Source organism: Astatotilapia calliptera, chromosome 6, assembly GCF_964374335.1.
Source record: "Astatotilapia calliptera chromosome 6, fAstCal68.1, whole genome shotgun sequence".
In the NCBI taxonomy this organism is placed as follows: Eukaryota; Metazoa; Chordata; class Actinopteri; order Cichliformes; family Cichlidae; genus Astatotilapia; species Astatotilapia calliptera.
In genome coordinates, this window is record NC_137427.1 from 1,205,001 (window position 1) to 1,216,976 (window position 11,976).

The 11,976-nt window shown below is 41.7% G+C and overlaps 1 protein-coding gene across 1 annotated transcript in view; it reads right to left on the minus strand.

Annotated features, from left to right (window-relative positions):
• Positions 1–11,664, minus strand: part of LOC113023493 (NLR family CARD domain-containing protein 3-like) — a 24,147-nt gene extending 12,483 nt beyond the window's left edge. Inside the window, exons 1-6 of the mRNA XM_026169536.2 lie at positions 11,580–11,664; positions 10,340–10,417; positions 9,886–10,165; positions 9,717–9,809; positions 1,553–3,401; positions 556–729 (exon numbers count right to left, since the gene is read on the minus strand). Coding sequence (XP_026025321.2) covers positions 556–729; positions 1,553–3,401; positions 9,717–9,809; positions 9,886–10,156 — 2,387 coding nt within the window. The 5' untranslated portion in view covers positions 10,157–10,165; positions 10,340–10,417; positions 11,580–11,664. The remainder of the gene's footprint in view (positions 1–555; positions 730–1,552; positions 3,402–9,716; positions 9,810–9,885; positions 10,166–10,339; positions 10,418–11,579) is intronic.
• Positions 11,665–11,976: the final 312 nt, after the last annotated feature.

The following is an 11,976-nucleotide window of genomic DNA, read 5'->3' on the forward strand; positions in this document are numbered from 1 at the left end:
GAGACTGAACAGATATAAGTATATCTTACTAGAATAGAATAGAATAGAATAGAATAGAATAGAATAGAATAGAATTCAACTTTATGTCATTGCACATGTCACAAGTACAAGGCAACGAAATGCAGTTTGCGTTTATTCAGAAGTGCTTTTGCCATATTATAGATATATTACAATATATATATTAGCAATAATATAGATATGTAAGTATATTACAGGAATGGGTCTATTATAAGTATGAGGGTACAAAATATGGGTCTATTATGGGTAATTACCATATTGTACAGAATCATTGTCTATACAGCATTTACAGTAGTGCAGTTAAGATCAGTGAGATATGTGGATGATTTCTATAGAGGCTGTATAAAGTGCTAATGGTAGTGAGTGGTGGTTCAGTCCATGTTATTATTGTGTGTATGAGGGTACAGTTGGCCAGTTATTTGTTTTTGTCCATTGTGTGTGTGTAGGTGGTTGTGGGTGTGTGTATGTAACTACATCAGATTGTTAACTTTGTGTTTTCACCTTGTCCTGTTTGTTGTCATTGTTCTGAACTCTGACCTGAGAATCTCCAGTTTGCAGTGTTGATTCTCCAGTCCTGCCGCCAGCAAGGTCACCCCGGAATCCTGCAGGTCATTGTTACTCATGTCGAGCTCTATCAAAGTGGAGGGCTTGGAGCTGAGAACTGATGATAGTACTTTACAGCTTTCCTCTGTCAGGTTGCAGCCACTCAGTCTGGATGCAATTTTAAAGAAAAAAAAACACACAGACAAACACTAACACTGGTGTACAATGTAAAACTTTCAGATTGTGCTTCAATCAATGACATACTGTAGCTCCTGTGAAAAATAGAACTTCAAATCAGAAGTACCTGACTCCGTGGTATAATTCTCAAACACGTAGCCTAAAGCAGATGACTCGTAAGGTGGAGAGGAAATGGCGTGTCACAAATTTAGAGGCTAATCATTTAGCCTGGAGAAATAGTTTGTTGCTTTATAAGAAAGCCCTCCACAAATCCAGAACATCTTACTATTCATCACTGATTGAAGACAATAAGAACAACCCCAGGTTTCTCTTTAGCACTGTAGCCAGGCTGACAAACAGTCAGAGCTCTGTTGAGCCAACCATCCCTTTAACATTAACTAGTAATGACTTCATGAACTTCTTCATGGTGTTTATACACCTCTCATTAGTTATATTTTATATTTTGGGGGTCTTCTGTTTTCTCTTAATTATTGTAGGGTCTTTATCTTTCAATATAAAGTTACTTGAGGCAACTGCAGTTGCAATTAGGTGCTATATGAAATTGAATTGAACTTCAAATATGTGAAGTATTCTTTACTATTAGAATCAAAGACTGAGCTGACTACTGATGTCACTATAACTTTTAGGCAAATGAAATCAAATAACTTTATTACACTAAACAGTATTGCATTGATCACTCTTACTCCCACAAATACATTTGGGTAAATGCTAAGAATCAGAGATTATGCTGAATGGTCGAGAACCACATTATAACAGTTACATTATTAGATGGGTGGTAGTTTTGTGCACTTACATTATTGTGTTGGAAGCTTTGACCGCAGGCAATAGTCTTAGAAGAGCTTCCTCGGAAGCAGAGTATTTCTTCAGGTCAAAAACATTAAGATGTTCTTCTGATGACACTAAGATGAAGACCAGAGCTGACCACTGAGCTGGAGTCAGTTCATGGGTGCAGAGGCATCCTGAACTCAGATACTGTTGGATCTCCTCCACTAACGAACAATCATTTAGTTCATTCAGACAGTGAAACAAATTGATGTTTCTCTCTGCAGACACATTCTCACTGATTTTCTTCTTGATATATTGAACTGTGTTCTGAGTGGTCTCTGAACTACAGTCTGTTTTTCTCAGCACGTCCTGTAGTTTGTCCTGATTGGTCTGCAGTGAAAGACCCAGAAGGAAGCGAAGGAACAAGTCCAGGTGTCCATTTGGACTCTGCAAGGCCCTGTTAATGAAATTCCTGTGGATTTTCTTTGAAGCAGTTTTACTGAAAAATAGCCAAAGGTTTTTCAGTGATGGTTGTGGCAATGGCATCACATTTATGTTACTGTTGTTAAGCGACATCCTCACATAAAGAGCAGCCAGAAACTCCTGAACGCTCAAATGGACGAAGCTGAACATCTTGTCTTTCCCTTTCCTTCCTCGATCTTCTTTGAAGATCTCTGTGAACACTCCTGAGCACACCGAGGCTTCACTGAAATCAATGCCGCTCTCTCTCAGATCCTTCTCATAGAAGATCAGGTTGCCCTTTTCCAGCTGCTCAAAGGCCAATTTTGCTAATGACTTAATGTATTGAATGCTCTTCTCTGGGCCATACTTTTCTTTTGTCCGATTAATCTGAAACATCAGAAACTCTGCGTACATCTCAGTCAGAGTCTTGGGCAGCTCTCCGCCCTCTCTGGTTTTCAACACATCCTCCAGAACTGTTGCAGTGATCCAGCAGAAGACTGGGATGTGGCACATGATGTGGAGGCTTCGTGATGTCTCGATATGGGAGATGAGTTTGTCAGCCTCCTCCTTACCTTTGAATCTCTTCCTGAAGTAGTCCTCTTTCTGTTGGTCGGTGAACCCCCTGACCTCTGTTGTACTGCTGATAAACTCTCGAGGGATCTGATTGGCCGCTGCAGGCCGTGTGGTTACCCAGATGCGAGCAGAGCGTAGCAGTTTCCCATTGATGAGTTTCCTCAGCAGGACATCTGTTTTAGCTGCCTTTGTTACATCGACAGAGCGAATGTCTTCAGAATGAAGGTCGAGATGAAGGCGGCTCTCATCCAGCCCATCAAACACAAACAGAAGTTTGAATTTACTCTTGTCATAGTTGGTGATTCCTGATGACTGAACATCTGTAAAGATGTAATTAAGAGCCTCCTGTGGGATGCCTACAGTTTCTGGGATGCATTCATGAATGAGCTCTGCCAAACTGAACTTTTCTCCCTTCAGAGGATTCAGCTGACGGAAGGTGAAGGGGAAAATCAGATGCACATCTTGATTGGATCTTTGTTCAGCCCAGTCCAAAACAAACTTGTGAACAAGGAAAGTTTTTCCAATTCCTGCGATTCCATTGGTCATCACTGTTTTGATGGGTCTGTAGTCTCCTGAAGGATGTTTGAACATGTCTGTGGGTCTAATAGGTTTCTCTGGCTCTGCTGGCTTCCATACTTTCTCAATCTGCCGGACCTCATGCTGTGTGTTGATATGTACATCATACCCAGCTGTGATGTACAGCTCTGTGTAGATATCAACCAGACGCTGTTTATCTTCTGCCCAACCTTCTTGTGCGCACATAAACTTGTCCTGGAAGTTTGATTGAAGCATCTGTTGGTAAGATGCGATGGGGTGAGGCTCTGGTACTGGAACCATCACATCTGTGTCAAATATGAATGAAAAGAAAGAAAGTGTGAGGCTTTTGTGCGGAGATGCCTATCTCGATGACCATCTGGCAGGCCTTGCATTTAATCATCACCAACTGAAAGGACACAAAACAATGGGAGATGTACTTGCACTGAATCAAAGTTTTACAGAAATGACCCTTTTGCTCTTTGTTGGAAACTCCAGCACAGCAGAGCTGGAAGAGTTTGGGTCCTGAGCCTTACCCATCTCTGGAGGTATTTTGGTCTGGCACTATTCTAATTCTCACAGCAGGTCCAATTCCTTCCACACCAGATCTGCGATATTCTGTGGCCTTCAAAACAATCTGCAATGGGTTCAAGAGATCGAGCTCCTTCCCAGCTCACATTTAACCCAAACTCAGTGCCTGTCCGTGCATGAGATTGATCCACATCTATGCCGAACTTTGGGAATAAATAGTAAATGAAATAACTAAAACTTGCTTTGACGAATAAAAATGTCTGGACTCCTGGCTTTGATCAATATAAATTGTTTAGAAGCAGGGTGGCTGTGGCTTAGGCCATAGACCAGGTCATCTACTAAATGAGATGTCAGTGGGTTCAGTCCTGCAGTTTGCATGTCAATAAAACTTGTGTAAGACAGTGAACCCAAATTGTTCTCTGTGATTCCACTGGACAGTGAGTGTGTGCATCATAGTTAGAAAGTTCTTAAAATGCACAGAATATCAGTGTGTGTTTTTTTTAATTTGTGAAATTTGTCCTTTAAATGGGTGAATGTGGTTGTAATAAAGACCACCTCATCAGTGTTGGAGAGTAACGTAATACATGTACCGGCATTACGTATTTAAAATGACAAAATATGAGTAACTGTATTCTGTTACAGTTACCGTAAAAGGCAAGGCAAGGCAAGGCAAGTTTATTTGTATAGCACAATTCAACAACAAGGTGATTCAAAGTGCTTTACAGAGACATTAGAAACAAAAACAAATGAAAAGCATGATTTAAAATTGATTAAAACAAGCAAATAAACTAACTAACTAGTTAACAAACAAACAAACAACAGTATATAAAATCAAAACAGATAAAATCAGAACAGTAGATAAAATCAGTAGTTAAATGTAAGTTTTGAAATTTAAGCTTAAAGTGTGGATTTGGTGCTTTATTCAAATGCAGCTGAGAACAGGTGAGTCTTCAACCTGGATTTAAATAAACTGAGTGTTTCAGCTGATCTGAGGCTTTCTGGGAGTTTGTTCCAGATATAAGGAGCATAAAAGCTGAATGCAGCTTCTCCGTGTCTGGTTCTGACTCTGGGAACTGATAAAAGACCGGATCCAGATGACCTGAGGGATCTGGATGGTTCATACTGGGTCAGGAGGTCACTGATGTATTTTGGTCCTAAACCATTCAGAGCTTTATAGACCAGCATCAGAACTTTAAAGTCTATCCTCTGACGGACAGGCAGCCAGTGTAAAGACCTCAGAGCTGGACTGATGTGGTCCACTTTTTTGGTCTTAGTGAGGACTCGAGCAGCAGAGTTCTGAATGAGCTGTAGTTGTCTGACTGATTTTTTAGGTAGACCTGTAAAGATGCTGTTACAGTAATCAAGCCTACTAAAGATGAATGCATGGACTAGTTTTTCCAGGTCCTGTTGAGACATCAGATCTTTTATCCTTGATATATTCTTGAGGTGATAGTAAGCTGACTTTGTTATTGTCTTAATGTGTTTTTCTAAGTTTAGGTCTGCATCCATCACTACACCCAAATTTCTCGCCTGGTTTGTGGTTTTTAGATGTATAGATTGAAGTTCTCTGGTGACCTGTAATCGTTTTTCTTTGGCGCCAAAGACTATTACCTCAGTTTTGTTTTTGTTTAGCTGGAGAAAATTGTGGCACAACCAGTCATTAATTTCCTCAATGCATTTACCAAGAGCCTGTACAGGGCCTCGGTCTCCTGGTGACATTGTGATATATATTTGTGTGTCATCTGCATAGCTGTGATAGTTTATTTTGTTGTTCTTTATAATCTGTGCCAGTGGGAGCATGTAGATGTTAAACAGAAGGGGTCCCAAGATGGAACCTTGGGGAACTCCACATGTGATACTTGTCTGCTCAGATGTGAAGTTACCTATTGATACAAAGTATTTCCTGTTTTCTACGTATGTTTTGAACCAGTTTAGTACAGTTCCTGAAAGACCTGTCCAGTTCTCCAGTCGTTTGAGTAATATGTTGTGGTCAACTGTATCAAATGCTGCACTGAGATCCAGTAAAACTAGGACTGACATTTTTCCACTGTCTGTATTCAGACATATGTCATTAAACACTTTGGTCAGAGCGGTTTCAGTGCTGTGGTTCTGTATTCTGTTTTAAGAAGTAACTGAGCTGTTGAGAAACTGCTTTTTCAATGATCTTACTTAAAAACGGGAGATTTGAGATCGGCCTGTAGTTGTCCATTTGTGTCTTGTCAAGATTGTCCTTTTTCAGTATAGGTTTGATTACAGCAGTTTTTAGTGATTCTGGAAACACACCTGATAATAAAGAAAAGTTGACGATCTGTAACAGGTCTGACTCTAAAGTCTTTGAGACCTTTTTGAAAAAACTTGTTGGCAGGACATCTAAACAGCAGGAGGAGGAGTTCAGTTGACCTAAGATGTCCTCCAGGTCTTTGCTGTTAATAGGTTGAAACTGTTTCATGGTGTTTAAACAGTTTTTTGGTGGACACAGTACATATCCTGGATCTGCTGTTGATGTACCAATTGCTTGTCTAATTTTTTGGATTTTTTCAGTGAAGAATTTGGCTACAGTTGACAGGCCATGGTCGAATGAAGTTCAGCTGCCACTGACACAGGAGGGTTTGTTAGCCTGTCAACTGTAGAAAATAAGACCCGAGCATTATGGCTGTTTTTAGTGATGATGTCAGAGAAGTAGGACCTCCTTGCATTCCTCAGTTGTAAATTATAATTGTGAAGTTTCTCTTTATAGATGTCATAGTGAACCTGGAGGTTTGTTTTTCTCCATCTGCGCTCAGCTTTCCTACACTCTCTTTTTTCATTTTTCACCAGTGTGGAGTTTCTCCATGGAGACTTTTTCCTTCCAGAGATAACCTTCACCTTAATGGGAGCAATAGTGTCCATTACATTTAACATGTTAGCATTGAAGCTATTGACGAGCTCATTGACTGACCCTCTGGACAGGTCAGGTGTTAATGGGAAGACCTGGTTAAAAATTGCACTACTGTGTTCAGTTATACACCGTTTTGTGATCACTGTTGTTGATATATTTGTGTGGGCTGAGATTTTACTTTCAAAGAAAACACAGTAATGATCAGACAGGCCCACATCAGACACAGTAACCTTTGAAATGCTCAGGCCTTTGGAGATCAGTAGGTCAAGAGTGTGTCCTCTATTATGTGTGGCCTCTGTTACATGCTGAGTCAGCCCAAAGTTGCCCAGAGTGTTACTCAGGTCTTTAGTCCCTTTGTCCTGAGGGTTGTCCACATGAATGTTAAAATCCCCAGCAATAATTACACAGTCAAAATCAACACAGATCACAGACAGCAGTTCACTGAGGTCATTAAAAAAGTCTGTGCAGTATTTGGGAGGCCTGTAAACATTAAGAAACACAACTTTGGATGGGGCCTTCAGCTGTAAAGCCACATATTCAAAAGACTGAAAACTTCCAGGAGATAGCTGCTTACATTGAAATGATTCATTAAATAAGACAGCAACCCCTCCTCCTCTCCTGCTCGCCCTGACCTCACTGATAAAACTGTAGTTAGGAGGGGTCGTCTCGATGAGAACAGCTCCACTGTTACTTTGGTCCAACCAAGTTTCAGTTAAAAACATAAAATCAAGGCTGTGCTCAGTGATTAAATCATTAATTAAAAATGTTTTCCCAGCTAGAGATCTAATGTTTAATAAAGCCAACTTAAGTGTTTTAGAGGTATTACTTGTCCCCTCGTGTTTGGGAGCAGTCTGTGGCACACAAGGTATGTTTACTATGTTTAAAGATCTTTTAGAGTGCAGCTCTCTGTGTTTTGACCAGGCCACATGTCTCCTGTCACCTAAAAGTACAGAAATTTTAAAACCTTCTAGTAAACAGGGTCCCAGCTTCTCCTGGGAAAAGTCATCACTGCCATAATCCTCACAGCCCGGACCCTTCACACATCACACATCAGACTGCGGAGACAGAGCATGAAGAGGAACTAAGGGGGGCGAGGCTGGGCAATGTGACTTCGATTGCTCTGTTGAGGGTGGGGCTCGATGGCGAACCTTTGGCCGCTCTGGTGGGGGGTTTATGGGGGACAAAAAGGGATTGGGACGGGGGGTAGATCTGAGCCCAGCATTGACCCGCTCCATCATCTCCTCAGTGAATTTCAGGTGTGGGGAGGAGGGAGAAAGGGAGGGGGAGGAGGGTGATGGCCTGTCAGGGGTTTGGGGGACTGGGGAAGGTCGTGGTCCCTTGTCCTGGTCGTTGGTGTTGTTGAGAGAGTTGGAGGCAAATAGGGACCCCTCTTCTTGCCTTAGATGTCTCTCCTTTCTGAGGCTCTTCCTCAGATGCCATGGATGTCTCTCCTCTCTGAGGCTCTTCCCGGGTGGGGGCAAATGGAGCTCCTCCTCAAGGTTTCTGCTGGGCTTTGTCTGTTCTTGGAGTACTGTTTGTTCCTCTTTATGAGATAACTCCTCGTTTATCTCAGCCTTGGCACCAAGCACGGATGGATGACGTATGGAATAAAACAAGTTGGAGGTGAACAGTTTCACCCCTGACTTGTTAAAATTAAATCCATTTGCTTTGAACAGATGCCTGCGTTCCCAAAAAATATTAAAGTTGTCGATAAAATGCACTGAGTGGTCAGCACATGCTGATATAAGCCATTTATTCAGTGTAAACAACCTGCTGAATCTCTCGTCTCCTCCTCTGACCGGCGGTACAGGTCCACTGATGAATACAGCTGCATTCAGAGAGTTTACAGTGTTTAATAATCCAGTAAAGTCCCGTTTCAGAACCTCCGACTGTTGTTTGGACACATCGTTTGACCCTGTATGCAGAACAATGTTTGTCACAGTTGGATATTCATCTGCAATTTGAAGAATTCTCTCCTTCAGGTTGTTGACCATATCGTTAGGAAAGCAGAGGACTTTAGTGTTCTTACCGCACATCCTTTGTACATCCTTTACGGCAGAGTCACCCACAATCAGAGTTTCAGGCCTAGCCTTTAGCTTTCCCTGTGGCCTTTCACTTTTCAACAGATTTTCAGACCTTATTTCGCTGCTTTTAGGTGGTATTCAGAATACAGTTACTTTGTTGAAATAAATGGATTACACGGTCTTTTCCTGTTTCATATGTTAGGCTGTGCTCTCTCTATTTTTGGTAATTCCACGCCGGAGGAAACCCAAACAAAACACAGGAGGCTCTAATGCCTGTGTCTCAATCTCACCTCCAGCATAATGATGTGAAAATATATTCTAAAAAATTATTATACAAAAATGATTTAATATGAAGGCATCGCCCTAAAGCATGGAGCCTGATGGGCAGTGTAGTCCGTGCTGCAGGGAGGATGGACCCGTGATGTGTCTGTGAGCGAGGGAGGGAGAAAAAGGAAAAGTACGAGCTGTCACGGGGCAGAAATGGGAGCTGGAAGCATGTAAATATAATAATAACCACTGCAGCCAAACAGAGAGCCTGACGAGCCCAGCTGTGAGTAAGCTATTAAGACTCGACTGTACGCTGTGTTCATGTTTTCCTCTGAAACAATAAGTCCCGTTGCAGCAGCCTTTCAACGCCTCTCTCTGTCTCTGCTAGCAAACTTGACCCAGACAACAAAGTAAAGCTAGTTTTCAGCTACGAGCCGACACGAACCCGACGTATCAGCCAGAGGTCCCTTTACTACAGTTCAGAGCCGCGGACCTGTTTTATATATGCGAGGAATAGTTTTCTACACGAGATCACAGCAAAAAGTGCAGCTTTACCTAATGTCCACCTACTGTTACTCATTTATATTAAGATTTAAACATCTGGTTGGTGTTGGTGTGGAGAGTAACCTTCAGTAATAGTAATAAATCACACAGCAATAGGACATTCATGTAGTTGTAAAAAGCATGACAATATATTAAGTAATCCAAAGTATTCAGAATACGTTACTCTCATTGAGTAACGTAACGAAATACGTTACAAAATACATTTTGGGGCATGTAATCTGTAATCTGTAGTGGAATACATTTTAAAAGTAACCTTCCCAACACTGCACGTCGTGTGCTCAGTTAGAGACATCACAATGAAAATAATAATTAATATTATTTCAAACATATTACTGTATGTCTGGAAAGTAAATTATTACCATTATTCTCATTGGTCTGAGAAAAAGAATCCCGAGTCTGAGAGGAGGAAGATCCTCTTTTCTCTGATGTCTCCCCACCATCGCTGACATCCACTGACAGACAGAGATAATGAACGTGAAACTAGGTCAGACTGCAGAAACAACATGTTTGTCTCGTCCTGTGACTGACCTTCTGCTCCAGAGATGGCAGAGAAACTCTCCAGCAGATCATTCCTGTGGATCCTCTCTAAAACCTTCCTGGTCACTTCAACAGCTCCAGGAAGTCTGTATGTCTGCACCATCAGGTCTACGGTGTCCCACGTGCTTGTTGCCTGAAGTCGGCTCTTTTTGATGGTCGGGAAGTCTTCAAGGATCTCTTCCTGCTGCAGGAACCACTTGAATTTATTAAACTCTTCATCTCCCAAATCTTCCAGAGTGTTTAAGAGGTCCTCTGACGTCATCACTGCTCCCTGATGACAGAGAATATTGCCACTTATTTACCAGATGTATTTTAAGTTTCAGCTTTTCTGTCCAGCTTATAAACATTATAAAATATTAACATGTTAAGGGTCCTAGGCTAGACCCCCTTATGCTAACCAAGCCTACCGCAGACATGAGTGAGAGAGATAAATATGAACCCATACTGGCTCGGACGTCACCCGGATCAACAAGGTCCACGTCAGGTGTTGAGGAACCAGGACGCCCTGATGAGAAGTGGGCCCCTGGAAGAAGAAGGCATCGGTGGGCAAGAGATTAAAGTAGAGCGCTGTTGGAATGCTTCAACCCCAGTGGAAGGGGTTACATGAATAGAATGAGAGACTATGGACTCTTCCATAACCAACATCCACAGTGATGGTAAAACAACTAGTAGCTCAGTGTTCCAACATTTGGAAGATGGGACTGCTCTCATGGGTAGAGATTGACGAGGCACAACACACATGCTACACCGAGGGGGAGCCATGACGACAGGTCGGGGGGAGATATCATCACCCCGCCCGAGATTGGGTGCTAAGCCCCAAGTCCTCTTCTAGTGTTGCATCTCCAGCCTCGGAGGTGCTGTTCTCATATTGTTCCCCTGCAACTGAGAGTACACCTTGGCTGTTTCTGTGGAGAACAGCTGGTTTGTTCTCTTGCCCATCTTTACACTGTTTACATATATATTCTATACCAAACATATCTTTGTGAAAAAAAAGTTACATTGAGGTTGTTTCTGTTGTGGAGAAGCTTCAGCTCTTGTCTTTCTGGCTGCTGCTGTTTAAATCCTTTCAAAGATTGTAAGTGGGACTCGGTAACATTGTAGGAAATGATGCTTGACCCATAAAATACTGTTATGTATGTTCGTTTGACTGAATCCAGCTGCGTTCTGAATCACTCGTAAAGATTTGTCCATTTTTTCCCCAAAACATCCTGCCGCCTTTTTTGGAGTAAAGTCTCTGCATAATAGTTTGTAAAACTATAGTCTGTTGATCTGCTGTTCATCCTGCAGCTTATAAGTATGACTAAAGCAGAACAAAGAACTTCCCTCTTCTTGTTCTCACTATGCAACAATTCAGTATTGTGCAATAGTTCTTTCAAAACTTCAGATTTTCCCGATTAGCTGCATGTTGCCTCAAAGCCTGATTTATACTTCAAGAACCATATTTATGTAAAAATAAATATGTAAAAAATAAATGTAAAAACATTAAAAACGTAAAATTGAATGCGTGGCTATAATAAAGAGAGACTGAATCAATAAACAACCTTTTGCTTTTATTAAATGATGCTGATTATTTTGAAGCTACGAGCCTAATAAACTGTCCAGATGACCTGCCACACAGGGCGGTTTAATAATCAACAATCTTTAGCTTTGTGATCAGGAAGTAGAAGAATGTTTTTGAGACTTACATCGAAACAGGAGCTGAAGTCTCAGTCGAATCTCCTCAGTGTTTACGAGGAGAGCAGCACGACTGACGGCTGTTTAAAGAGAGAGGAAGTATGCTCGCACACACATTTCCTTTTATAACGAGAGACGAGTGAATGTGGTGTTGGGATTTATGTTTATCTGTAAGGCTAATATTACTCTGATATTGTTTGACTAAACAGAGAGGAGCCCCCCCCCCCCTCTCTGCCTAACCAGACCATGTTTACCTTAAACATGGTCATAAATTTCTGGGCTTGGAGAAGCTGTCTATCTCTTTATGTAGGTCTGCCTGAGGGTAAGAGGTGGTTGCCATGGTGATGGGTGAGGCGGCTCCAAATAAGGAGATGCCCAGAAAGCTGCAGAAGAAAAAACCTGAGCCAA